The sequence below is a fragment of the Citrus clementina genome, unplaced genomic scaffold (assembly GCF_000493195.1).
Source record: "Citrus clementina cultivar Clemenules unplaced genomic scaffold, Citrus_clementina_v1.0 scaffold_2, whole genome shotgun sequence".
In the NCBI taxonomy this organism is placed as follows: domain Eukaryota; kingdom Viridiplantae; phylum Streptophyta; class Magnoliopsida; order Sapindales; family Rutaceae; genus Citrus; species Citrus x clementina.
Window position 1 is genome coordinate 56,316 of NW_006262688.1, and position 26,254 is coordinate 82,569.

The 26,254-nt window shown below is 34.7% G+C and overlaps 4 protein-coding genes across 5 annotated transcripts; 2 read left to right on the plus strand and 2 right to left on the minus strand.

The window, feature by feature from the left end:
• Positions 1 to 2,388: 2,388 nt before the first annotated feature.
• LOC18052914 (L-ascorbate oxidase homolog) lies at positions 2,389 to 4,246 on the plus strand. The gene is made up of 2 exons (XM_006445477.2): positions 2,389 to 3,792; positions 3,908 to 4,246. Exons 1-2 carry the CDS (start codon positions 2,411 to 2,413, stop codon positions 4,209 to 4,211), a joined length of 1,686 nt encoding a protein of 561 aa, XP_006445540.1. The 5' UTR covers positions 2,389 to 2,410; the 3' UTR covers positions 4,212 to 4,246.
• Positions 4,247 to 9,032: 4,786 nt separating this feature from the next.
• LOC18053612 (ketol-acid reductoisomerase, chloroplastic) lies at positions 9,033 to 12,867 on the plus strand. The gene is made up of 11 exons (XM_006445478.2): positions 9,033 to 9,456; positions 9,531 to 9,820; positions 9,900 to 9,992; positions 10,139 to 10,204; positions 10,339 to 10,479; positions 10,769 to 10,996; positions 11,097 to 11,214; positions 11,293 to 11,432; positions 11,582 to 11,749; positions 11,894 to 12,049; positions 12,252 to 12,867. The coding sequence occupies exons 2-11, from the start codon at positions 9,548 to 9,550 to the stop codon at positions 12,618 to 12,620; spliced, it is 1,752 nt and encodes a 583-aa protein (XP_006445541.1). The 5' UTR covers positions 9,033 to 9,456; positions 9,531 to 9,547; the 3' UTR covers positions 12,621 to 12,867.
• A 2,282-nt stretch (positions 12,868 to 15,149) lies between these two features.
• On the minus strand, positions 15,150 to 17,329 carry LOC18053286 (gibberellic acid methyltransferase 2). 2 transcript variants are annotated; one of them, XM_024191788.1, is made up of 3 exons: positions 17,317 to 17,329; positions 16,412 to 17,220; positions 15,150 to 15,512 (listed from the first exon to the last, which is right to left on the minus strand). In XM_024191788.1, exons 1-3 carry the CDS (start codon positions 17,327 to 17,329, stop codon positions 15,150 to 15,152), a joined length of 1,185 nt encoding a protein of 394 aa, XP_024047556.1. The 2 variants fall into 2 exon arrangements, with proteins under 2 accessions (XP_024047556.1, XP_024047557.1); XM_024191789.1 differs by lacking the exon at positions 17,317 to 17,329 and having other exon boundaries at positions 15,499 to 15,520; positions 16,410 to 17,197.
• A 3,869-nt stretch (positions 17,330 to 21,198) lies between these two features.
• LOC18050429 (transcription factor Pur-alpha 1) lies at positions 21,199 to 26,233 on the minus strand. The gene is made up of 5 exons (XM_006445481.2): positions 25,606 to 26,233; positions 25,484 to 25,531; positions 21,994 to 22,134; positions 21,616 to 21,858; positions 21,199 to 21,483 (listed from the first exon to the last, which is right to left on the minus strand). The coding sequence occupies exons 1-5, from the start codon at positions 25,921 to 25,923 to the stop codon at positions 21,331 to 21,333; spliced, it is 903 nt and encodes a 300-aa protein (XP_006445544.1). The 5' UTR covers positions 25,924 to 26,233; the 3' UTR covers positions 21,199 to 21,330.
• Positions 26,234 to 26,254: the final 21 nt, after the last annotated feature.

Below are 26,254 nucleotides of genomic sequence, written 5' to 3' on the forward strand. Positions count from 1 at the left end.
TATACCGCACCAGTTTTGGCCTTTCCTCATAGGCCTACCTGTGGCTGCCTTGGAACTTTAATAGGCCTTCTGTATGCGCCTCCTACAGGCGACGCGATGCTACCAGAAAACACAGGAGTCCTTTTGGAGCCCCAAAGTGGTTTTGGCGGAATTTTTTCCCAAATTCCTAGAAAATATGGTTTTTTCTGCCTAATTTCAGAATAAATTCCCAAAAACTATCAGGGCCTCCCAACGACGATGGCGGACCCTTTTGGCAAACTCTTTCTGGTCTAAGAGATGTCCCAGGGTAGAGAAACCAGGTTGTTTTTGGAGAAAAACCGGGTTGCTTTGGCCTTTCCCTATGTGCTTCCCTGGGGCCACCTTGGAACTTTGACTCGGCCTTCTGGACACACCTTGCACCTAGCAACACGATGCCGCAGGAAAAGACTGAAGTCCTTTTGGAGCACCAGGGTGGTTTTGGTGGAATTTTTTCCAAAATTCCTAGAAAAATCAGTTTTTTCTACCTAATTTTGGAATAAATTCACAAACTATCAGGGCCTCTCGATGGCGATGGCGCACCACCTGGCAGCACTCCTGCCGACCCAAAGGATGTCCCAAGGGAGAGAAATTGTGCTCCCTTTGGACAAAAACCCAACTCCTCCCCTTGGGCCCCAAGAACAAAGGCTATAGCACACTGATTTTGGCCTTTCCTCATGGCCTTTCCTCTTTTTTTATATAATTTCTATATCATCTAGTTTGTTGCGTGCACCAAATTTCAATTATTATGGCCAACAAATACTAATGAAATTTCAAGTAGAGATAAGTAACAGAGAAGCATATGGACTAAAAAAATAATATATAATTTGCTATTATGGTATTTGTAAGGTTATACTTTTTGGTTATAAATTGATTATTTATTATTTTAATTTTCACTTGAAAAAAATTCTTTGTATATAATGTTATACTTGTCAAAATATTTATTGTAGGGTAACTTTGAAGCCGATATCTTTAATCTACGTCTGGAAGCATTTGAAGAAGATAATGAAAGACAAGTTCAAATGAACTTTCATGACAACTAGAAATGGCATTTAAATTCATCAATAATTACCAAGAACCAAGACAATTAGTAATCCTTTTCAATTTTCTCTTTAAACTATTTTAGGCATTTGATATTTTTAATTTTGTTAGTTGAATTTATTTGATTATATTGTAAATTTTTAATCTACTTTTGTTTATTTAATTTTATAATTATTTGTTCATTTGTACATTCTTACTCATCAGTGCTTGTAGTTTTTTTATTGTTGTTATTAATATTGACAAAATAATTGCCAAAATAAACATTTTGGTCATGAAATTTAATTTGATATAACAAATGAGATTTTGTAATGATAAAAAAAAGTAAGTCACCTACAATCTTAGTAAAAAATACAAGACTATAGTGATTACAACTGAGACAAAGAAAAAAGCCATTGATTCTAACAATTGGGAACAATTAGTTATCATCACTAAAAGTAACATCCAATGACTAGAAATATTGTTACGAATATGTTTTCAAAGCATTATTTTGTCCTTTTTTATTATTATTTATGACTCTTAAAACTTTAATTTGAGATGAAATGTTTAGTCATAAAAAAATATTTTTTTCAATGACGAAAATAATTTTGGTCGCTAAAATCTTTTAAGACGGTCTTTCTACGACTAACAAGTGACGATTTGTCGTAAAAAATATAAGGTGACAAATTTATTATCTTTAGTGACTAAATATTTTGTAATAAGATATCATTTTTCTTGTAATCATATTATTGTTTTATTTTTTAGAAGTATGATGAGCACCAACCAAATTATTTTTGTTTGCGCTCAAACTACTAAAAGTGCCATAGATATTATTATATTTTGATATTTATTTCTAGAATAATTGTAAAGTAAAAACATGTGTACAAATAATATTATACAAGTTAATGTGGCATATGATTAAAGAAAATAAAAAAAATGTGAATCCAAACATATTTTAATTTAATCAATAATCACATACCACATCAATTTATATAAAAAAAAATTACATTAAAGTATTTGTGGCTTCATCCGAAATAAGAGGAGTGAGGAAATGAAAGGTAGAATTTGGTTTACGCGGTAAAATCGATAGCAAAAGAAATTAGAGGAAGGGCGCAATGCCAGTAGACATTTTCGGTTGTTCAAAAGATTTTTAAGCTAATTAAAGGAAAGAGAGGATGAGATGAAGGCTAGTTACTCAATGAGGTGGCGGTGAAAGAAGCCAAAAAAATCTTCTTCCCTTCTGCTAGGGAAGAATAGACATTAATTAGATAACAAGTTTTGAAATTAAGGGAAAAGGCCAGAAGTTAAAGTCATTTTTTGTAGGAATTAACAAAAAGCAAATAAACAGATCATAAATAATTAAGAGAGAGAGAGAGAGATGGTTGCTACTAGGTTGATGATGCTGCTAATTTGCTTTTTGGCAGCAGCAACATCAGGACTAGTTGAAGCTGGAAGTCCTACTTTCTTCTTCACTTGGAACGTCACCTATGGCACCATCTCTCCATTGGGAATTCCCCAACAAGGCATTCTTATTAACGGCCAATTTCCTGGACCAAATATTAACTCCACCACAAATGATAATCTCGTCATAAATGTGTTTAATAAACTTGATGAGCCTTTCCTTCTTACATGGCCTGGCATTCAACACAAAAAGAATTCTTGGCAAGATGGAGTCCTTGGGACTAACTGCCCTATCCCTCCAGGAAAGAATTACACTTACTATCTTCAGGTCAAGGATCAAATTGGTAGCTACATCTACCATCCATCAACAGGATTTCACAGGGCAGCTGGTGGCTTTGGTGGCCTCTGTATTCACAGCCGTTCTGTAGTTCCCGTTCCTTACAACCGTTTTGTTGAGGATGACTTTACTCTTCTTATTGGTGACTGGTACACCAGGAGTCATGTTGAACTGGGGAAGCAATTGGATAGTGGTAAACTTCTTGGGAAGCCAGATGGCGTTCTCATTAATGGGAAATCAGGCAGGCTTGATTACGACAGTGATGGCAAGGGTGATAATGAGCCGCTTTTCACCATGAAAGCCGGCAAGGTTTACAAGTACAGGATCTGCAATGTTGGAGTCAAGACCTCTCTCAACTTTAGGATACAGGGTCACACGATGAAATTGGTTGAAATGGAGGGTTCCCACGTTGTTCAAAATGAATACGAATCTCTTGATGTTCATGTTGGGCAGTGCTTTACAGTGCTTGTGACAGCAAATCAGGATCCGAAGGACTATTACTTGATAGCTTCTACACGATTTACAAGGACAGTGATCACAACAACAGCTATCGTTCGTTATTCTGATAGTAAGGGCTTAGCTTCACCCGATCTTCCCAAAGCTCCTGTTGGTTGGGATTGGTCTTTGAATCAATTCCGTTCATTCCGCTGGAACTTGACTGCCAGTGCCGCCAGGCCAAACCCTCAAGGTTCATTCCACTATGGAGGCATCCCTATTAATCGGACAATCAGGCTCGCTAACACAGCCCACCTGGTGAATGGAAAGGTCCGCTTCGCCGTTAATGGAGTTTCATACGTCAATTCAGAAACCCCATTGAAGTTTGCGGAGTATTATGGAATTCCAGAGGAGGTTTTCAAATACAATGTAATCAGTGACAAGCCCGCAGATGAGATAGAAAATGTTACATTACAGCCGAATGTCATGGATGCGACCTACAAAGCCTTCATGGAGATCGTCTTGGAGAACCGCCAGAACACAATGCAGTCTTGGATCTTGGATGGTTATGCATTCTTTGCTGTCGGGTAAGTTTCTAATTAATTTTGTTGTTTAAGATAAAAATTAAAATGTTAGATCGATAAATCATCTATATATGCGACTTCAAGGAATTTATTAATTAATTGTGCAATATAAATACAGCATGGAGCCTGGAACTTGGAATCCTGATAAAAGGAAGAGCTACAATCTGATAGACGCAGTGAGCAGGTATACAATTCAGGTGTTCCCCAATTGCTGGGCAGCTATATTAGTGTCAATGGATAATGCCGGAATGTGGAACTTGAGATCAAATATCTGGGAGAGAAATTACTTGGGCCAACAGCTCTATCTCAGTGTTAGACTGCATAAACGGTCTCTCAGAGATGAGTACAACATGCCCGACAATGCTCTGCTTTGTGGCATCGTAGCTAATATGTCCAAGCCTACACCTTACAGCCTTCAATGATATATTCAACACATCTTTATTTTAATAAAATGAGAATGCACTAATAAACTAACAAAAATTAAATTTCAATATAAAACACAGTTTTCATGATACTGTTTGATTATCATAATCACGAGGAGATAGTTCGAAATTAAATAACTCTTTCAAATTCCAATCTTTTCAATCTTTTATGTCATTAACTTGAAGACAGTATAACAATTATTTTAATTTAATATATAGTATCCGCTTTAGTTTCCAGAATATGCTGGCTTGTTTAATTTTCTATCTTCTTCTTGCTAATTAATACTATGGAGCGCAATCATCTTAATTATTTAATACTTCCAGTTCATACAACATTTGTGTATATACATTTGGGAATTGAAAAGGTATACTGAAAACGTGGAAAAGATACAGCAAATTAATTATTTTCCTTAGGAAAGTAATAATTCATGTAAATTATATACCGCCAAACGGATTTTTGGATTGTTTGGATTTTCAAACTTAAGCCTATACCCTAGGCTTTTACTGGTTCACAGTTTTATTTATGTCCTGGCATGGAAATGCAACCTCTAATTTTGCAATAACATATATAACCTTTTTTAAATTTATAAAAATTAGGAGATGAGTAAGACTCAAATTAGTTAATTTTTAAGTACCCTATCTTACCCAAGATTTTAACTCAGGTGATCAACCATACAAAACTTCTTGAAAATCACTCGACTAAGAACTAAGAACTAGAGACTATAAAATTTATTAACTTCAAATGTTCATTAATCACGACTCTAGAGTAGAATAAGAATTTTTATTGTTAGCCAATTTAAAACATCTCTTTGTATTTATAACAACTTTTTCAATAGTCTTTCCAAGTAGATTTTCTACAAGTAGGTTTTTAACAAAAGAAAAAAAAAATATTGTTTGGTCCTCATTAAGAATTTTATTAGAAATTTCGAAATTGCTTCAATAAAAAAGTTTAGGGTAGACTCTCCTTTAATTCCTAAGGTTTGAATCAATTGCCTAATTAGTCCCAAAATTCCTAAAAATTACACAAATATAGCTATTGTATATCGATTTTCATTTAAATCTATGCAATAATTATTTTTTATTTTTTCATTAAAATCTGCATTTTCATTAAATTTTGTTTTATTTTTAAGGTCTATAAGGCATAAATATCATTTCACTACTACAAAAATGCAAAACAATGACCCAAATATTGGGCTTGATTGATCAAAATTAAGGGTTGGTTTATAATAGCCCACTAAAATTAAAGTTAAGTTTATCCCATTAAAAAAAAAAAAGTTTTGTTTGATTTGTGGGCTGGTTCGTAGAGAGAGCAGTGAGAAACTTAAAGGAGAAATTTTAAGAATTATTTCTATTCTCTATTACCATTCCATTATCGGAGAGAGAATAATGAGAAACTTAAAGGATTATCTAGGAGAACATATAGATTCGGAAGGCCAACCATACAACCCTAGAGAGTAATTCAGCGTTATGGATTCAAGTACGCTTTCATATAATTTTGCTATTAATTCTTGGTGATAGTCCTGAGTTTATAGGTGATGATTTTCACCAAAAGATTTCTTGTCCCAACAACTAGCTCAATAGAAAGTTAGGCAACATACTTGAAAAAGTAGAGTATTCTAGACTATTTAAGGTCGACTATTCTTGCCTCTTTACTTGACTTACTTGAAAAAGTCGAGAATTTTTCAAACAATTTCTTATTTTAATTGCAGTCGAGTATTCCCGACTATTTACCCGACTAACATGAAAAAATCGAGAATTTATGCTGAATTATTAATTGTGTATGGTTTGGTTAAAGTCAAGTATTCTTAACTATTTACCCGACTTCAAGGATATGGGTTCAATTTTATGAAGATTTAGTTGTGCTTATTTTTTTATTTTCTCTAGTTTTTTTTATGTGTAAAATTTAAGAGTGTTATAATTTCGAGCCATGGGGGGTCCCTTTTTCTGTTGCTTTTTTTATTTAAAAATTAAAATAATGAAAAGAAAACATTAAATAATGAAAAGAGAACCAAAAGTAACGAAAAGGAAATGATAAAATAAAAAAGTTATGACAAAAAGTTAAAATCGCCATTATCCCTCAAACTAACGAACTCATATCTGCATTTGCAATAACAGAAGAAAACTGAAGTAAAATCAACGGTCATTATCCGAATATTTGCATTCAGTGATCTGAATGTGGTACCAAAGACTATGCCAACAACGTTGATGAAATTGTAGCCAGATAATTGGTAACTTTCACTTTCTCATTACATTAAAATAAAATTAACTTTTGGTTGTGTTCTATATATTTAAATTGCTAGAATTTCTTTAAGTTTAAATTGTTAGAAAGTGAAGGATTAAATTTGTAAAAATTCTTGGATTCGTGCGTTTTATATGTTTAAACTGTTATGAATTTTTATGATTTTTTTTGTTTGAATTGATAAAAAGTAATGGATTAAATTTATAATAATTTCTGGATGTGTTTTATATATTTAAATTGTTAGGATTTTTTTAATTTTAATTGCTAGAAATAATGGAATAAATTATAAAAATTTTGGATGCGTTTTATATATTTAAATTGTTAGGATTTTTTAATTTAAATTGTTAGAAAGTAATGGATTAAATTTATAACAATTTCAAGATGTGTTTAATATATTTAAATTGTTAGAATTTTTTTAATTTAGATAGCTGGAAATAATGGAATAAATTTATAAAAATTAGTGGATGTGTTTTGTATATTTAAATTGTTAGGATTTTTGTTATCGGACAAAAATGTAATAAAAATTTATAATTACTTATTCTTAATACAAATGTTAATTATTTTGTAGAAATGGAGAATTTGGAAAATGGGCATGCATTTGAAGAGTTACAAGAAACAGGAGCCAACAATGCAATTGGAATTGTACATCGAAAAAATATGAGCCAATAGTTGGAATGTTATTTGATAGTAATGAAGAAATGTTTGCATTTTACAAAGCCTATGGTAAACAAGAGGGGTTTCCAGTGAAGGTTCGAAGTACTAAAAAATGGACTGATGGGATTGTTAAATATGCGACATTTGCGACTAATGGAATTGTCAAATATGCGACATTTGCGTGTGGCCGTAACGGCAAGTCAGAAAGTAAATCAACTAATGCATATTTTCCCTTTTCGCATGTTTCCACAATAAATTTTGTACTTTCTAAAGTATTGGATGTCTCTGGCAATTTTTCATGCATTTGTTTGTCCTCATTGTATGTTGTTTCGGCATCCAACAAAGATTTATAAGATTGATAAGCATTCCCTTTGAATTTATTTACTTGCTTCTGGCATTTAGGCCAAGAATTATATATGCTCGGCTTTTGTCCTTTGAAAACAACATAACAGTTTTGAGTAGGCATTTGGTTTCTACATTGGAAAAATTCAGATCAAATATAATATGCCCAAATTACTTCTTGCATTCCTAATCCTAATTATATGCAAAATGCAAAATATTAGTAAGAACTATGTTCCTTAAAATTAGTAATAAATTTAAATTTCTAAGCATGCATCTCAAGATCCTATTAATATAGAATTGCTAGAGTGAAAAGTTCAGTAACTATCCTCTTAATATGTATAAACAAAACAAATCATCACTAATTACTTCTTAATAGGTATAAATTGATCAATATCAGCATTTAAATTAAACATTATGGAAAATGCAAAACTAATATTGAAATAAAATATTATGTAAAAATTCAGTGCATTTTAGAGCCAAAAATTCAATGCATTTAAGCATTAATATAATATTTTCCAAATCAACTTATCACACAAAAATAATCACAAATCACGTAATTAATATACATACATACATACATACATATGTGTGTGTGTGTGTGTGTGTGTGTGTCCACACTAGTTGAATGGACCGGTTGGGCTGAAGCAAGTTGATATGGGTTAAGTGGAAATTTGGGTGATGAGGAATTTGTGTTAGGGGTTGGTGACGTGTTGTTCCATTTCGTAAAAAATGATGTACTGTTTGACCTCTTCAGCACGCGCTTCATAAGCGCGAGCTAATGCAAACGCCTCCATCAAAGAAGAAGGCCGAGCAAAAAGCAACTCACGACGAATATTGGGTTTCAATCCCGTGATAAAGAAACTGATCAAAAGTGGTTCTGAGATTCCAGTCACTCGATTCATTAAATCTTCAAAAGCAGTTTGAAATTCTACCATTGTTGTGGTTTGGGTTAATTTGGACAAATTTCCTTGAGGATCTTCATAGAGGGAGGCACCAAAGCGATGTTTAAGATTCTGCAAAAATTCTTCTAAGTTATAAGCAGGCTATTCATCTTCATCCATTGATACCACGCTGCCGCATGTCCTTCCATATAAAAAGAAACAATCTGCAAACGAAGAGGTTCTGATGTACTGTGAAAACAAAGAACTCCTCAATTCGAAAAACCCACCCGTTTGGGTCAGATCCATCAAATTTAGGAACCTCCACGTAACACTGGCGATATCTCAGTACCACCAGAATTTACCTCAGTGGAATGAAATATTGGGTTGGGTTAATGAAGAGCTCTACCCGAGTTGTTTGAAGATCCATGGATCTTGAACGCAAATTGCCAAGGCGAGAATCCACCGTTGCCATATATTGTTGCAATGTTTGATGCAACGACAATGTTTAGCTCTCGAACTGCTCTTGAATCATCTTTAACACCTCAGAATCCGCCATGATGATAGCAATGAAAGCACCAATGATACACCCCCTACAACCAAAGGCTGTATCGGTTAAGTCACACTCTTTGACCAAGTGTCGGCCCCAAAAATTCAAAAAGAAAGAGCAAGATTGAAGAGAGAAGTTGAGAATAGAAGTAGAGTCGAGAAGGATAAGAAACAATTCAGTTCCGATGCTTTACAAAATTGATTACGCTCTACATATACCCCTCTGTCTATAGAAGTTTCAATACAGCTTAGCAACAACTTGTGACAGAAAAATAACAGCAAAAATAAACCAACAAATATAGAGCCCTAAATAAATCAATTCCACTACACGACATAGTCTTTAAACCACCGAGGGAGCTTTTTTTAATCGTGTGCTTTTCTGTAGTTCATTACAAGCTGCTTCATCCTCAACATGTGACATGATTTCCTTCTTGGGCTGCTCATAATTGGACTCATGAATGGGCTACTCTTCTTGTAAACATTCAGGTTAGTCCAACTGAATTTGGAAGGTTGTGTCAGTCTCCGTGGGTCTCTCCACAGCTGCCGTTGTATCGTCTTCGACGGCTGCCATCAAATTCTGAAGGTAATTTGCTTCAATTTGTTGCATTAATTACAAATTCCCCTGCTCCACTATAAAAGCTAACTTAACATTGCTAGGTGAGTAAAAAAAAAAAATGGCGGCGGCTACTTTACCATTTAGTCGCCCGATCCCCAAATTTAGTCCATCGCCGTCGTCCGAAACCCTAAAAGAAGCACTCAAGCATCTCAATCTAGCGTCTTTCTCATCCACCGCGAAGTCCTTGAGAGCTCTCAAAACTACTACAGGCAGGGGCTCAGCTCTCAGCGCTTGGATGGCGTCCGAGACAGCTCTCAAGACACCTTTCTTGCTGGATTTTGAGACATCTGTCTTTAAGAAGGACATGATATCCCTGGCTGACCGCGATGAGGTTTTTTTTTTGGTGTAACGCATGTCGTTTTGTTATCATTATACATTTTTTTGTTTATTAATTTGGAAAATGTTTGTAGTACATTGTGAGAGGAGGAAGGGATTTGTTTAACTTGCTGCCGGACGCATTCAACGGGATTAACCAGATTGGGGTGATTGGCTGGGGTTCCCAGGTATATTTTTTCTCACCGTTCTATTTTTTACTCCACTCCTTTTATCCACCAACATTTATGATGCGTGTTAGTAGTGCTTAATCTGATGAAATGTGGTTTTCTCACTTAACTGCAGTATAGACAGCTTACATTCTTCTTTTGTTCAGGGACCTGCCCAAGCTCAGAATTTGAGGGATTCCCTTGCTGAAGCTAAATCTGATATTGTTGTCAAGGTCATTTTCATTTATTTTTAGGCTTCTTTCAGCTGAGTTGGATTTTTTATTTAATAATTAATTTTGTACGTGTTGATCAATTTGTGGTGACTGACTATGTTTTCCTTGCTGGTTGCTTCATTTATATGGTATAGGTTGGGCTTAGGAAGGGCTCTCGTTCTTTTGCTGAAGCTCGTGCTGCTGGTTTTACTGAAGAGAATGGAACTTTGGGGGATATATATGAAACTATTTCAGGCAGTGATCTTGTGTTATTATTGATTTCTGATGCTGCTCAGGTTGGCTCAGCATACACTTGAATTGTGTACTACGTAAAATGTTGGCTGATTTTGATGGGCTTATAAGACTGGGCATTTCATATATGTTCTTCTTCTTGTTTTTCATTTGGATCTACAGTAAATCCCACAACTGTTTGAAGGAAATTTCCATTATTCCTTTAATATTTTAGAGGGATCAGATGTAGATTGTGGGTTTTTATTGGATGGTTCTACAGTTGTGCTCTTGTTATGGGCTGTTTTGTTTGCCTTTATCATTTTCAGAGGTACTGATTTGAGTCTTATGCTCCAGGCGGATAATTATGAGAAGATATTCTCTTGCATGAAACCAAACAGCATCCTTGGACTTTCCCATGGGTTCCTTCTTGGGCATTTGCAGTCAATGGGACTTGATTTCCCAAAGAATATCGGTGTGATTGCTGTGTGTCCCAAGGGAATGGGTCCATCTGTGAGGAGACTCTATGTTCAAGGCAAAGAGATTAATGGTGCTGGAATTAATTCCAGTTTTGCTGTCCACCAGGTGCTCTCTGAACCTCTATTTCACTTGTGTGTTGGTCTCTTGTAGTAACCAAATCGATTCAACAGACTTTCTGATCACTGAATATTGTTCATGCGTGTAGGATGTTGATGGAAGAGCTACCAATGTCGCCCTAGGATGGTCAGTTGCCCTTGGTTCTCCTTTCACATTTGCCACCACATTAGAGCAGGAGTACAGGAGTGACATCTTTGGGGAGCGTGGTGAGTGCTTCCCTGCATCTATAATTTTGTAGTGAACTTAAACCTTAGTCATTTGACTTCTCATTCTATGATTTATAGGCATTCTACTTGGTGCTGTTCATGGAATTGTGGAATCCTTGTTTAGAAGGTTCACTGAAAATGGAATGAATGAGGATCTGGCTTACAAGAATACCGTGGAGTGCATAACAGGAATTATATCAAAGATCATCTCAACTCAGGTAGCCAGAGATTAAATTATGAATTCATTTTCACCACATGTTTATCTATCTGTGTATATCTGTACATGCACACCCTGCTATTTTATTTCTTCAATGGAGGTCTGCTTCCATGGTTTAATCTTTTCATATTTTCTATCTTCTGCTAAAAGGGTATGTTGGCTGTCTACAATTCCTTCTCTGGAGAAGACAAAAAGGAATTCGAGAAAGCTTATAGTGCCTCATATTATCCGTGCATGGAAATCTTATATGAGTGCTATGAAGATGTGGCCGCTGGCAGTGAGATCCGCAGTGTTGTCTTGGCTGGACGTCGGTTTTATGTAAGCTCATATCGTCTTAGAATTTAGAAAATTGAATATCTTATGTTTATTTTAAGGTTTTTTTATTCAGTCTACTCTTCAAGTCATTAATTTAGGCCAAGTAATAATCATGTGAGTGATTTTGGTTATACCTTTTGTTTACAGGAAAAGGAAGGTCTACCAGCTTTCCCTATGGGAAAAATTGATCAGACTCGCATGTGGAAAGTTGGTGAGCGAGTCCGATCAACACGTCCAGCAGGTGACTTAGGCCCATTACACCCATTCACAGCAGGTGTTTATGCGGCTCTGATGATGGCCCAGGTATGAAGCTTCCTTCTTTTTGAGTAAATGGTATGTCAATTTTAAGGTACCTGAACAGAAGGATGATGGTGATCTGCCCCGTGCAATGAAATAATTCACCAAATCTTTATATACTGAACTTTTTGAAGTGATTCTTGTGGGATATAAAGTTTGTAGACTGAAATCCTTCACTTACCCTTCTTTTTGGATTTAAAAATTCCAGATTGAGATCCTGAGGAAGAAAGGGCACTCCTATTCTGAGATCATCAATGAAAGTGTGATTGAGTCAGTGGATTCATTGAATCCATTCATGCATGCTCGTGGAGTTTCATTTATGGTGGACAACTGCTCTACCACAGCCCGTTTGGGATCAAGGAAATGGGCCCCTCGTTTTGATTACATCCTGACACAACAAGCCTTGGTGGCAGTGGACAATGATGCCCCCATCAATGGGGATCTCATCAGCAACTTCCTTTCTGATCCAGTCCATGGAGCCATTGAAGTCTGTGCTCAGTTGAGACCAACTGTTGACATTTCAGTGCCACCAGATGCAGATTTTGTGCGCCCAGAGTTGCGTCAGGGTAGCAATTGAGTCCTGGTGAGTCCTTAATTTTTTTGTTTCTAGCCCAAAAAATAATTCCCCCTAGGGATATTGGAGGTAGAGACTTTGCTTAGTCGTGTGAGTTGCCGCTTATTTATTTAGTGTGCTGGGCGAGTGTTGCACTATGTCCGGTTTTGTTGAAGAAGACATGAGAATATGCTTCTGGTTTTTGAATTTGGTGGAATAATAGTATGTTTCCGAGGAATGCGCTGACAGAATACATCTTGTTTTGATTTTATGCGCATGTGTTAGTCCACTGAGCTATCTGATAAATTTAAAATGATAATTAAGTTTGTGCATCACCAGGCTTAAATATTTAAAAGGCAATGATAACAGTCTTTTAAGGTTTAAGTGGCGGATCTACACAATGTCTGTTAATTTGACAAGTGTAGGCAATTTGTTGGTTACTGAGATACGAACAAGTAACTGAAAGTGTCCGGAGAGATTTTATATGTATAACAATGACTCTTACCCTACACAGATAGCAATTTTGATATTAAGGGGTTAGACGGTTAGTTACAGGTCTTCACTTGCATTAACATCTCTTTGCTCCTTATCCCCGTTTGTGATGATTCTTCACGCAAAATGCAAGGTAGCACGACTACCTAATGATCACTCACTCCAAAACCAACAGCATAGACTAAGGTTTTGGTATTGAGTTGGCTTAGATTTTAAGGCACAGTTGTAGTGGAAAAAAAAAACTGTATTTCTGTAATAAAAAGCTGTACCTATAAAATAATAATTAATAGTATATAGCAAATATGATTTTTAAATAATAAATTTTGACAAAATTAGTAAAGGTATAATAATTTTTTTACCATGCAAGTGAAATCAAATCAACTTACCATCTAAGGTATAGCAGTTGGGTTTTATCAGAAACTCCTCAATTTCAAACGGGCTTAAAGTTCCTTATAAAACTGTGAAGTGTTCAATTAAAAATCCATGTAATCTTTAATATGTTGTCAAAAGCTATTATCAATTTTTATTTCATAACCAAAAGTTTAATTTTAAAGAGTTACACATACAGCTAATGGAGGCTGAGACAAATTAACCGACAAATTAAACCAAACTTTGTACGGAAAGTCAATAACGGTTATTTTTCAACTCTAATTATAAATAAACTCAATCAAATTCAAATATAAAGAGATCTACGAGTTATCATTGAGTTTGCTACTGAGCATAAAACTATTATTGAGCTTTGACAACATATTATATGACATATAAAACTATTATATGTCATATCTACATAAGCTTTAATGACATATATTGACAAAAAAGGTCATTAAATATATAAATATAATGACGGCTATTTTATTAAACAACATTATTTTATCATATCTACTTAAGTTTTAATGATAGTTATTAGAAAAACTATCATTAAAAACTAACATTTTAAATAACCTCATGAATTGCGCTTTCTCATTTATTTCTAATGGCTGTTTTTAACAAAACCATCATCATAGGTTTCTTTCCAATGATGTTTTTTTAAAAACTATCCTTAAAAAGCTGCTTTTTAATAACGACTCTTACAAAACTATCATTAAATGTGGTTTTTTAGTGTGGTTATTTTACTATACATTCATATAATGCTATTCTTTTAATAACTTTTATGACAATTTTAAAGCCGTCATTATAAATACTTATACCATGATCAATTATTAAAGAAAACGTAACAAAGAGTGGTAAAAATATTGAAATAATAACCAAGCAACCCAAGGGGGGTGAATTGAGATTCTAAAAAATTAAGCAAATAAAACTTAATGCAAATTAAACTAAGCAACCAAATTCAAAATAAATAAATTTATGTGCAATGAAAATTAAAGATGTAGGGTAAGAGAGAGCAAATACAATGATTTTTACGTGGTTCGGTAATCTCCGCCTACGTCCACGCTTCCAAACAAACCAAACTTGAGGATTTCACTATCCAAGCCTCCCAATACTTCAAATGCTTACAATTGACTTCCAAAGTGTCAATGAACCTTTACAACAAGAGATTATCCTTAATCTCTTAACCCAAGTGTATCCCAACACTTACAACTTTTTAGTGATAAAGATTAGAAATGAATTTTCTTTCACACAATGTGTTTGATTACAAATGAATGCTTAATGTGTGAATCAAATAAACAAAAACAAGTTCAAAGCTTAACTTAACATTTGGATCGTTTGCTACAAATAATTTGTTCCATCTCCATATCTTGCAATTTGTACAAGAAGATCGCTTGGAGACAATCATCATAAACAAAATAGAAGAAAATAATAATTATTATAATGTTATCATATCGAAAACATCCGTACAAGATGATCATATAGAAAATATTGAGAAGATGAATTCACTAAAATTGGCGTTAATTTTTTATTTTTTTTTTTCTAGTACAGAGTTCCTACCTTTTGATAAAAATACAGAGATATTTCAAGTGATTGCAAACATTCCCCAAAAAGATTGTTGCTTTGATTTTCTCTATCATTAGGTGACAAAATGAGAAGAAACTGAAAGGGTTTTTTTAGTTTTGTCTATATATGTTAAATCCGGATAGCACAAACGATAATAACACCATAAAAACAAGTTTTATGAAGAAGATTAAAATCAGAAGAAACCCGAGTCTGAAAGCGGTTGAAGAATTGATCACAAAGATAGGGGCCAATGTGGGCCTCAATAATGGGCCTGAGAGTAGCACGGACCAGGTTGGCTTTGGCTCTACCGTAGGAAACAGGATCCATAATCCACTCTTGTTGCTTCTCCTCTGAATGCTCTACAATTCTCTTGTACTCCATTCTCTTTATCTCGAATCCACCACATTTGTTTATTGCATTTTCAACCTCCTCCTTGCTTCTCATATATGCTGGAATGTTGAACATATCTCTTGTCTCCTCATCTATCAAATCCTTTTATATATTTTTTAGGCAAGAATTAGAGAAGATCAATAGAAGTTTTGAGTAAACCATGAAAAGATTATGCATATTTGCCGAGTAAGTAATCATTAGTCTTATTGAGGATAGACTTAAATGGATAAGGACCATCATCTTCCATGATCGAAGCTCTCACATTAACAATTATGCAGTTAATAAAAAAAAAAAAAAACAATATTTTATATCAAGATCCTTATTGAATTATTTGAATTATGATCATGTAAAATATATAAACAAAATTGAATTATTGTATATTATTAACTGCTACATATACAATGGTGAAACCGAACAGCTCTCCCCACTCAATGAAATCTGTTTCTCAAGTTCATAAATTTTTTTCATTAGCCCTTATTGGGATTATGAGATCCATATTTATATTCGAACGTTATCAAAATAATCACTTTAAATAAGCAGGTTAGATGATAAAAAAACACTTAAAAAAGATACCAAATTATTAAGAAAATCAAATTTGCCCCGTACTACACGTCTATAGCCTATGTGATTTATTGTAATTATATATATTGAATTTGAAGCTTTCATTGTACACATGACCTGCAAAGAGACTAGAGAGCTTTACATGCACGTCTAATATTTTAATAGTCTATTGCAAATGCACGTCTAATATTGTACACATCTGAGCATGTTATATATTCAAGAGAACAAAGTGAGGACGGCAAATGCAGAGATGAAGGTACGTGACGCATGACATTATGGTGGGTCGAGATCGTAACTGAGATGGAGCATTAAATTATTATTATTATTATTAGGAAAGGGAGCATCAAATTATTAACGTAAAAGAAATGTTTGTGTGTGTACACACACATATATATATACTATGTATGCTAATGGACAACGACATTTACAGTGCAGAGTACCTCATCTAACAAGTCTTGCCAAGCTTGATCCATGGAAGTGGTGAAAGGATGCTTAGCTCTTGAGTCTGCGTCATCACCCAGCTGATTCTCCGGTGGCTGCGATTCCGGTCTTCCTGCCATTAGTATAAACAACATTCCTCCTTTAGCAATTTCTTCTTTCCTGCACACCAAGAAATCTTGCAAGTCCTTTTCTGATTGCTTTGCGTATGCTTCCACTACTTCCTTATTGGCTCCCTCTATCCAAGCTCTCCCTTTGTTCCATGCTGGTGATGTCTTATCTAACACAACCTTCGGTATCTCGGAGAGCCAGTGCAAGGCACTTAAGCTAACAGCAATGTGCAGCTTTGATTTTGGAAATAGACGATGATAAAATGATCCGGGGACACCGGCAGCATAATACTTGTTTAGGGTTTTGTTATTGTTATCAGAAACAGAATCAAACATGGCAGTTAACGAACGGAACAGAGAGTTAAAATCATTGGAAGGGAGATCAGAAAAGAAGACCTCGAATTCAGGGTCGAAGCCACACTCATTGAGATAACGCTTCCTCAAGCTTCCAACAATCATGTCAATGGTGGCCAAGGTGTTGTACCCAGTTGCACAACCCAAGTCAGCAATTCTTATAGAATCATAATAAGCAGTATCAGAATCACCTTCATTGGTCTCGATGAAGAAAAGTTTCATTGATTGAATAGCAGTTAAAAGCAAGGGTTTGCATAAGGTGATAGCGGAGGCGGAAGCTTGTGAGTTCTTAGCATAGCTACTATCCTCATCTCCGCCTTCCATACACAGCACTTTGTGGAGACCTCCTGCCTGCCATGTTTGCCAGTACTCCTTCATCACCATGTAATTATTATTCTCTCCGGAGGCTGATGATATGCTTCTTGTCGTCACGGCTGATGAGCTCGATGATTCCATCGAATTAATTTTTTTATATATGTGTATAAATATTGAAGGAGAAGATTAATTATTTATATTATAGAAATGAATAATGTAAATAGATTAATTTCAAAGCGGGGAGAGAGAGGATCGCTATATATATGTATACATCTTGCGAGGCGTTAAAAGCAAGAGAGCTGGCTTGACTGGTATCATCGCCTGCCCACGGGAATGAACAAGAAGGATTTGTTAGGAATATATATTATTGACGAACTAGTAAGATGGTGAATGACCCACAGAGGGCAAACATAAGCTTTTTACCGTGCTTCGCCTCTTGTTACACTTGAAATTGTTTAGCCTCTATCATTGATATTGTATAGTACTCTGAAACCCTGATCATTTTCAATAATAAACATCCAAATTTCATATATCTTCACATATATACATCGTTGGATTTTGTATATTTAAATGGAGATAGAACCGTATGCGTGCATTAATTATTAAATGAACAATATAGTACATTAATTTTGATAAACATTATAATACAATGTATATCAATTTTGATGAAATTCTGCTATATTCGTTTATGAAATTACAAGTCCAGTATCAACAGCAGTTGTAAATAATTGTATTAATAGTATTCATTTATTGTAATTGACATTCACAGCTCAAAATCAAACCAATTACCCATAATGGCCATTTACATATAATATGGCCGCAGTTACCATTTAAGAATAAGAACTTCTAACTAAGCTTAACAAATTTGAAAGTATTCCTGTTATTATTCGAACTTGAACCAGTGATTGGTGCCGGTAGCTCGTGAGCTTCCATTTACAAATTAGCAAGAATGATAGAATTTAAATATTGTACCAAAAGAATGATTAATCGTTGGTGGTACACACACACGCAATTATATGTATGAACAAGTTTTTATTTTGCGATCATATTAGAGCATATAATTCTAAACTTAAAGCAGTATATCATGCAACTCACATCTTTATTCCACCCTCTTTCTTGCACATGTGTGGCTGGAGAGAGGGAGCTAGCTGGCCGGAGACATTCGTTATATGAATTTGGAATGTTAATAGCATTTTCTTTCTCTTAAGGCTCGTTTCGTATGCCAGATTGAATTGGATTGGATTGGATAACACTGGATTATATATAATATTATGTTGTGTTTCGTGCAATATTGGATTGAACTATAAATAATAATGTTTAATATTATAATATTACAATTTACAAGTTATTATTATTATTATTATTATTATTATGATTATAAACTAAAATTTTGTATTATTAATTATACAAATCAACCTCAATGACATTAATGAAATATAAATCATAATTTAAATAATTTTTATTTCGTTAAATATATATATGATATTTTTATTATTTTTATTCAATAATCTATTATTTTATAAAAATTTATCTTTTGAATATTAATTTAATAATTAATTTATAATGTAAATTTGAAATTATAAAAATATTTAATAATTAAATAAATTAAAATAGAATTTTAATTTAATGTGAAATTAATAATGATTTTTAGTATAATTTATTATTTACATTATTAAAATTAATATTTTTTATTACATTTATCACATATTACTATAATTTTAATATTTATAAATTATTATGTTTAATTGAGTTATCATGTAATCCAACACTAACTAATCTCATCGCCCCCTTTGGGATAATTTCCTTTACAAAATTAAGATTAACTTGTGGGCTCAGGATAACTAAATTTTAATACCCTTGACAGCACCAAACATGAGAAAAGGATAAAATGAAAAAAAAAAAGTTCAATCCCCACTTTTAATCCTACAACCAAACGAGCCCTTAGTGTTTAGAAGTTTACAGCATCTTGGGAGCTCACTGCAATTTCGGTAATGGGGACCCAACTTTCCTTTTCCTACTGTCTGTCACTAGTCAAATAATTAATCACGCCCCATATGAGATCCTAAGCTTCCTCTTCCACTCGTATTTATGGTCATCCTTTCAGCTATATTATTATTATTGCATTAGAAAATGGCAATCAAATATAGACTTACATTTGATAGTGCTAAGACATAAAAAGAAATGGGGATTGCAACAATTGACAAACACTAAAAAATAATTGTAACTTCGTTTTCGAGAATTAATATTATTGGAACATAACCTAAATTTCCACTTACAAGCAATCTTTATGAATTTGAACAATATTGAGCAAGCAAGCATGGATTTATAATGCTGATCGTTCTAAGACATCATAGCTAGCTCCTCTATTACATTGATTAATATTCCTAGCTCCTAGCTATAAGCTATCTATCTAATATGTCTGTGAACTGCTCTTTATTTTCAACATATTGAAAAGGTGAGTAGAAAAACTTTTTTGCGTTTGATATGGATTTGGTTAAATAAGAGCACTAGTGGTCCAAAGATCCTTCCTCTTAAGCAAAGAGTTGTCACATTCTATGTAGGTAAGTGGGATTAAGCATTATCATGCATCACATTAGAACATGTACACACACAGTGGTCCACCAGGGAGCCTGGGACACCTTCCACAATCTTCTCTGCAAATCAATGACCTAACTCTAGCTATCTAGCTAGCTAACTATAGGGTCACTCTTACTGTGTAGCAAAGTAGAAGTTAAATTGCAACTTGTACTTGTCAGTTTTCGTGTTCTTGCATGAATGGCTAAGCAGAGTAATTGAGTGTGCCTTATGCCCTTTTCTTTCTTGATTTAAGCATATATATGATATGAAGAATTCATCAGTAAGAGAGAGGAGAGGACCCCTACCTATCTTTCAGTCGAGAAGAAAACGTGGTAGCAGGAGAGGAAGCTTTATCAGTTTCGTGCATTGATGTCACTCAATCGGGACTAACAGTCTTGTCACACACACAAACACAAACACAGAGACCATGCTGATCACAGAACCCCACTAGCTGCATGTGTGAAATGACGGAAAATCCAGTTTTAATTTTACCGTTTATATCATACCTTCATCATGATCATTCAACTACTGAGTACTGGCTAGTGTTAGTGAGACCGTCTTTTGAGTTGTTGCTATCGGCATTGCTGTGTGTGACCCATCCAGAACTTACCCCCACACCCATCATCCTTCTATACATCTTTTCCTTCTCTTGTTATTTTTTTATTTATTATTTTTTCTCAAAAAATTATCAAGGCTCTCTCTTTTTTCAACAAGATAGAAATTGAAAACAACCTGTGCACATTTATTTGTATGAATATGATATCTCTTTCCCTTTCTGTTTGTCATATTTTATATCAAAATAATGCAAATAATGTAAATGACCATTCTACTTGAAAGAGAGGGAGTGAGAAATTTCTGTGCCAACTTTACTCCTTTCCTTTTCAACTTTAGTTTCGAATACTGAGATTGAAAGGAATCTTGAGCCTTTGACATGGATATATATATATTCGTCGGCCCCCTAATTCCATCAGGAGTCCATAGACCCCAACCTCATTATCACACGTCAATTGCTCAATTGTAAAGGAAATGCCAACTGAGAATCACGGTAGCATGATTTTTGCAAGGGCAATTGGACAGCTACTTCCTAACAGTTGAGTAATTGATGAGGTTTCTAATTTCTAATTGATCAAGGTCAATATCATTCTTACAGTTGGAGAAATGAATCGAGGTGGTTTGTGGTTGGGGTGGGGGGGGGGGGGGGGGGGGGGGTGCTAGATATGAAGAACCTTTTAACAACCATTTTCATTGAAACTAAGCAAAACACATTTCGATGAGTATTATTAAAACCGTAACTTCGCTGCCACACTATCAAACTAACAATTACAAATATCTGGCCTTTTCTTGTTCTTGTTATTATCTATCCGAAATTATGCTTGGCAAATATTTCCGAAATTTCTCTGCTAACCAAACAGATACATCGGATTATTTTACTTGAATGTGAGAACGGACGGAGAGGGACATAGCAGAGCACAACTAACACAATCAACAGCCCTAATCAAACACCAATCTGTAACAACCTTGCATTGCCAATTATTTGTTTCACCAAACACCTGAATCAACTAACTTCATCTTTGAGGGGGATCCACTATCCGAACACTTGCACCAGTCATTCCTTCAATTCGATCTTTGGTGATCTCCACAAAGTGTCCCACTATTTCATGAAACTGCTTCAGTCCAGACAGTGGGAGTATGATGGAGGAACGATCAGAGCCCGCTACCTACGTATTGACACCATTACAGAAAAAATAACTACAAGAATTTTAATTTACAAAGAAAAAACTGTTTTAATGTCCAATTTAACTCTCAAAACAGACAAACTAAATCAAATATTAAGTCATCCATTGACTCACCTCAGATATCCTCAGGAAATGACCTCTGTTGTTGCTCCCAAGATCAAAGAAGAATCTCTTCTGATCAGCTCTGATCACCTTTGAAACCCCCATGTTACCTATTTCATCTTGTGCTGGCAAATCAACTGATCTGTCCACATTCAGTTCAGAAGCAGGGGCAGGTTGGCTACCATGCCCAGATATGAAACCAGCCCCTACATCATCTGAAAGCCCAACAAGATGTTCTGACTGCTCAGATCCTTGCTGTTTTGGTGCACATGCAATAAGGTGAGGACAAAAGCAAAGAGGGAGAAGTAAGACCTATGATAAAAGCAACATATATCTTTTTCAGCGGCACAACATGAAAGCAAGGATTTTACGCTTGCAATACAAGGACACCTGATTGGGCAAAATCAAAAGTCGTGATGCTTCGTTAATCTCTGCCAATATGTTCCTGAATGCTGCCCATCCTTCATCCCGTGAACTTCCAGCAGGAACTATGATGGTACTGCGGTTTCTACTAACGGATGCTTCAGAAACCTGCAGAAATAAATTTATTAATGCAATAAAATCATGAGAACAAAGACAATCTAACCTTTGGTACAGCCTTAATCAGATGACACTTCTAAGTCATGAATAGAAAAAGCTAGAAAAATAAAGCTTCACAACCAACCAAAGGAACAGTTAGTGAAGAAAAAACATCTCTTACCATCATTTGTTATGATAACACTTGAGTGAATTTAGTTTAAGGTGTTTAATTGTTGATGGAAGGAATCATGGAGTTCTCCAGTGAGAGTTTAGGGTTTAAAGTGTAGAGGTGTCTTGAATCTAAGAGTTCGCTAAAAAGAAACTGGAGGATTGAGCAGATAGATCTTCTTGATGTACAACAAGATCCCAACAGAACCCAAAGAATTAGTCAGAGAAATGGGAATTACCACCACAAAATACACACATGTGAAAATGAAAATATCCATATCCGCTCCATTTGATGCAAACTGGATACAGCCAGGTTTTCTTTTTTCCCTTGCATTTTGCCAAATGTATAAACAATACAAACTCACGATTTGAAAAATAAATGTAATAAAAACAAGGATTGGAAAAAATTACTAGATACAGAGGAATTAATAAGAGAAATATCTCATAGATTCTAGAGAAGTTTTCAGAGTTCTGGGAGACAGAATGACGAGATTTTAAGATAGAAAATAATAAAATGAATTGCAAAAAATTGGGCTTTCAGACAAAGCAGATGAGAAGTGAACAGGCAGTTAGCATTGAACTCCAAGGCACTTCAAACCACAACCCCATCAGTTAGAAACTCTAAAACCTTTCATCTTGGAGTAAATAGCCCATCTGTTTATAGTTCTTTATGACTTGGGACTTGACTGGCTACATCAGTTACTTCCATCTCAGAAGACTTTTGTCCTCAAACCTACAAGTCAGAGCTCAACAAAGATTTGTTTGAATCAAAAGGATGGTACAATTGATATTTCTTCACAAATATTTGGTGGCTTATTCCAATCAACAAATGGAAGTAGACTAATGGATTCTATTCAGAATTCTGTCATAGCACAAGCTGACAATAAGGATAACTAACCCTCAGAATTAGTTGAAATAGGGAGATACAATCAGTAATACTACCAATTGTTTGATTATCAAGTACAGCATACTACTTAAATCTGCAAGAAATCTTAATCTCCATAAAAAAATGCATGCTAATATCATATGGCAATTAAGATTGATTCAAATTTTGGATGGTAAATGGCTCTTGATGGTTCAGGCTTGGACTAGGGTTGAATGCTTGCTTCACCATCACTATCAACTGCAAATATGACTGGACCACAAACAGATTAGTTCAGTCTCTATGCATGGCTTGCAACTTCTGAAATCTTTTGTCTTTGGAGGATGTCAAGTCACAGAAGTACAATGACTGGTAAAGAGTGTCAACATAATGGGACCTTATTCAATCATTCTCAGTTAAGCAATGAGTTAACAACAAGAAAGTAAACACTGCCTTCCAGATGGATTAAACACACTGTATAAGACCTAGCATTGTGCCAGGCAGTTTCACTATCTTCACTCGTTTTACCAGTACAAGTTGGAACCATTGTTCATTCAAATGGTTACATAAGTGCATCCTACCTGAGAAACCTCCAAACCGTCTTTTAAGCAATCATTAGTTGCTTCAAAAAGCTTTCCTACCAAATTAGTAAAATGAGATAAAGGTAATCAAAGGTTTGACATAACTTAATCCAAAATTTAACTTTTTTTTTCGGATTATCCAAAATTTAACCTTTTTTTCTTTTTTCAGACTATAAAAAGAATTGAAGTATCATATTCCTTCTTGCTACTGTAAACTCTTCATGCAAAATGTTCAGCATAGATAATTTCCTAAAGTAGCAAGTCCAAATCCAATAATAACGATCTCACTTAAGATTTCTACAAGAGTATGAGACAACCGATCCAACCAGGCTTCTATGTGCAGTATTAAGAAGCTTTGCAAGATTCATTTTAAACAGAAATTTCCACACATTATTTTTGTTTTCTATTGATACAATTAAAGATTATAAACATTTAAAGAAAGAGAATTTTGGGTACCACGCTTAAACCAATTGAACCAGTTACTTGGCATGCTTCGGAGATCTTGATTGGTTGGATAGCTTAATAAAATCAGTCTTCTGAGGCTCTGCCTCCAAGCTGAACAGGTCTAATGAAGCAAGAAATTTTGATGAAGAAATACAGTGGGGGAACATTTATGCATATCAAGTTCATTAACCACATCAGTAAATCATCTTGCTTACCATTGGAGCTTCTTATGATCTCCACAGCACACCCAATCTCGAGGGAATCCAATCTTGCATTTACAATAGTTCTTACCATCTAGGCAAAGCTAAGAAAGTGCATCACCCAAGGTTGATTTTCCAACAATCAAGTTAAACTAGCTTTGTGATTGACAGTTTTCAACAAACATGTGTATTTTCATTAAATTCAAGACAGTTCATATGTTTGATAATAATATTAAGATATTGTTTCACTATTTATCAATACAGATAACTTTAAGCAAGCATAATAAAATAATTGGGAAAAGGCTTCAAACCCGCAAGTTAAAATGGCAGGCAGAAACTACTTCAAGATACACAACTCTAGGAAAGAAAAACTGAAAAACTGCATAAGCTTGCAGGAAGCTCCGCAGAGAAGATTCACGAATGCAGAAAGTTCCAAATGCAACAAGACAAAGACAAAGATCACTGTACTTGAATGTTGCAACTAAAACAGATAAATGACTTTGGAAGCTGATTTGGAGTAGCGTGAGCAACAACACACACAAGCACCTAAATTATGTGTCCAACTAGTGCAATACATCTGAAAACAACAGCGAAATGTAGCATTTCAAAGCCAGAAGAAAAATTACAAAGAACATATTTTCTCCCGTGTTCATGAAAATTTAAGTGTGAGAGTTTTTGATTTTGAGAGGAAGTAATTGAAGAAAAATGGATACAAAGGGATAATATATTGTTGCATAGCCTATTGTCAGCAATGCAATTTTACCTTGTGGCCGCAGCCACAAGCCCTTAAGATATTCTATATACACATTTCAGCATTACGAACTAACAAGCAGAAAGAATTAAAAAATCTACTAGAGACCAATAAAAATGTTCAAATAACTTATCGTTCTTGTAAAATGAAAAATGTAAATTATGGAAATTGAAAAATTAGAAAGAGCAAACTGGTAGCCTGTCGACATGAGAAAATATCTTCATGCTTTGAATAGTCATATAAGCAATTCTTACAACAATGAAGACACATAACAATATAGCAATTAAAACATGGTTAAAATAGAAAACGTTAAACACTTTTTTAAAGTGGGGGGCAAAGCCGATAGCAAGCATACCTTCAAGAAACGACCCCTTCTGTTTTCGCCAATGTCAAAGTAAAAAACCTGTTGAAAAAAAAGGAGAGTTAATAAAACAAAAATTTAAAAATTTGAGAGTGAGAAGAAGGAAAGTTAGTAACCTTAGAGTCGAGCTGCAATTCCTTGCTGAAGAGTTCGTGATCATCTGAATTGACATAGTAGTTAAAGAGATCGAGGAACCAAGAAATGCCGGAAGAAGGAACAATGATAGTGGACCTAGTTGCTGAAGTCTTTTCAGAGATTTTCAAGTAACGCCCACGTGGGTTCTCTTTGAGATCGAAGTAAAATAGCTTATGCTCTACCTGCAATGTCTTGCACACAAGTTCCACGTCATTCCCTCCGCCGCCTCCTGCACCACCACCGGTAACGCCCCCACTCCCTCCTGCTCCTGCTCCTCCTCCGCCTGAATTCCCTTCCATCCTATTGATATAAAAAGAAAATGAAATGGCTCCAATTAACTTTAAAAGGTGTCTCCTTCACTTTGAAAAAAAAAAAAAAACTGGGTAGGTTAGATCTGAGACTGAAAGGCGATTTGAAGTGTTTTTTTAATTTTTTTTCCCCTTTGAGTTTGTGCTATTGTAATTGTACCGCCACGGTGGTCAGGTCAAGAAAGTGGTTGAGCGTAATAGGGATAATGGGAATTGACTCACTACTACTAGTGGTAATATTTCTGTCTCTACCCATTTTCATTTCCATGCTTAAATAAATAAATGAATTTCTCTCATTTATTTATTTATTTATTGGGCAATA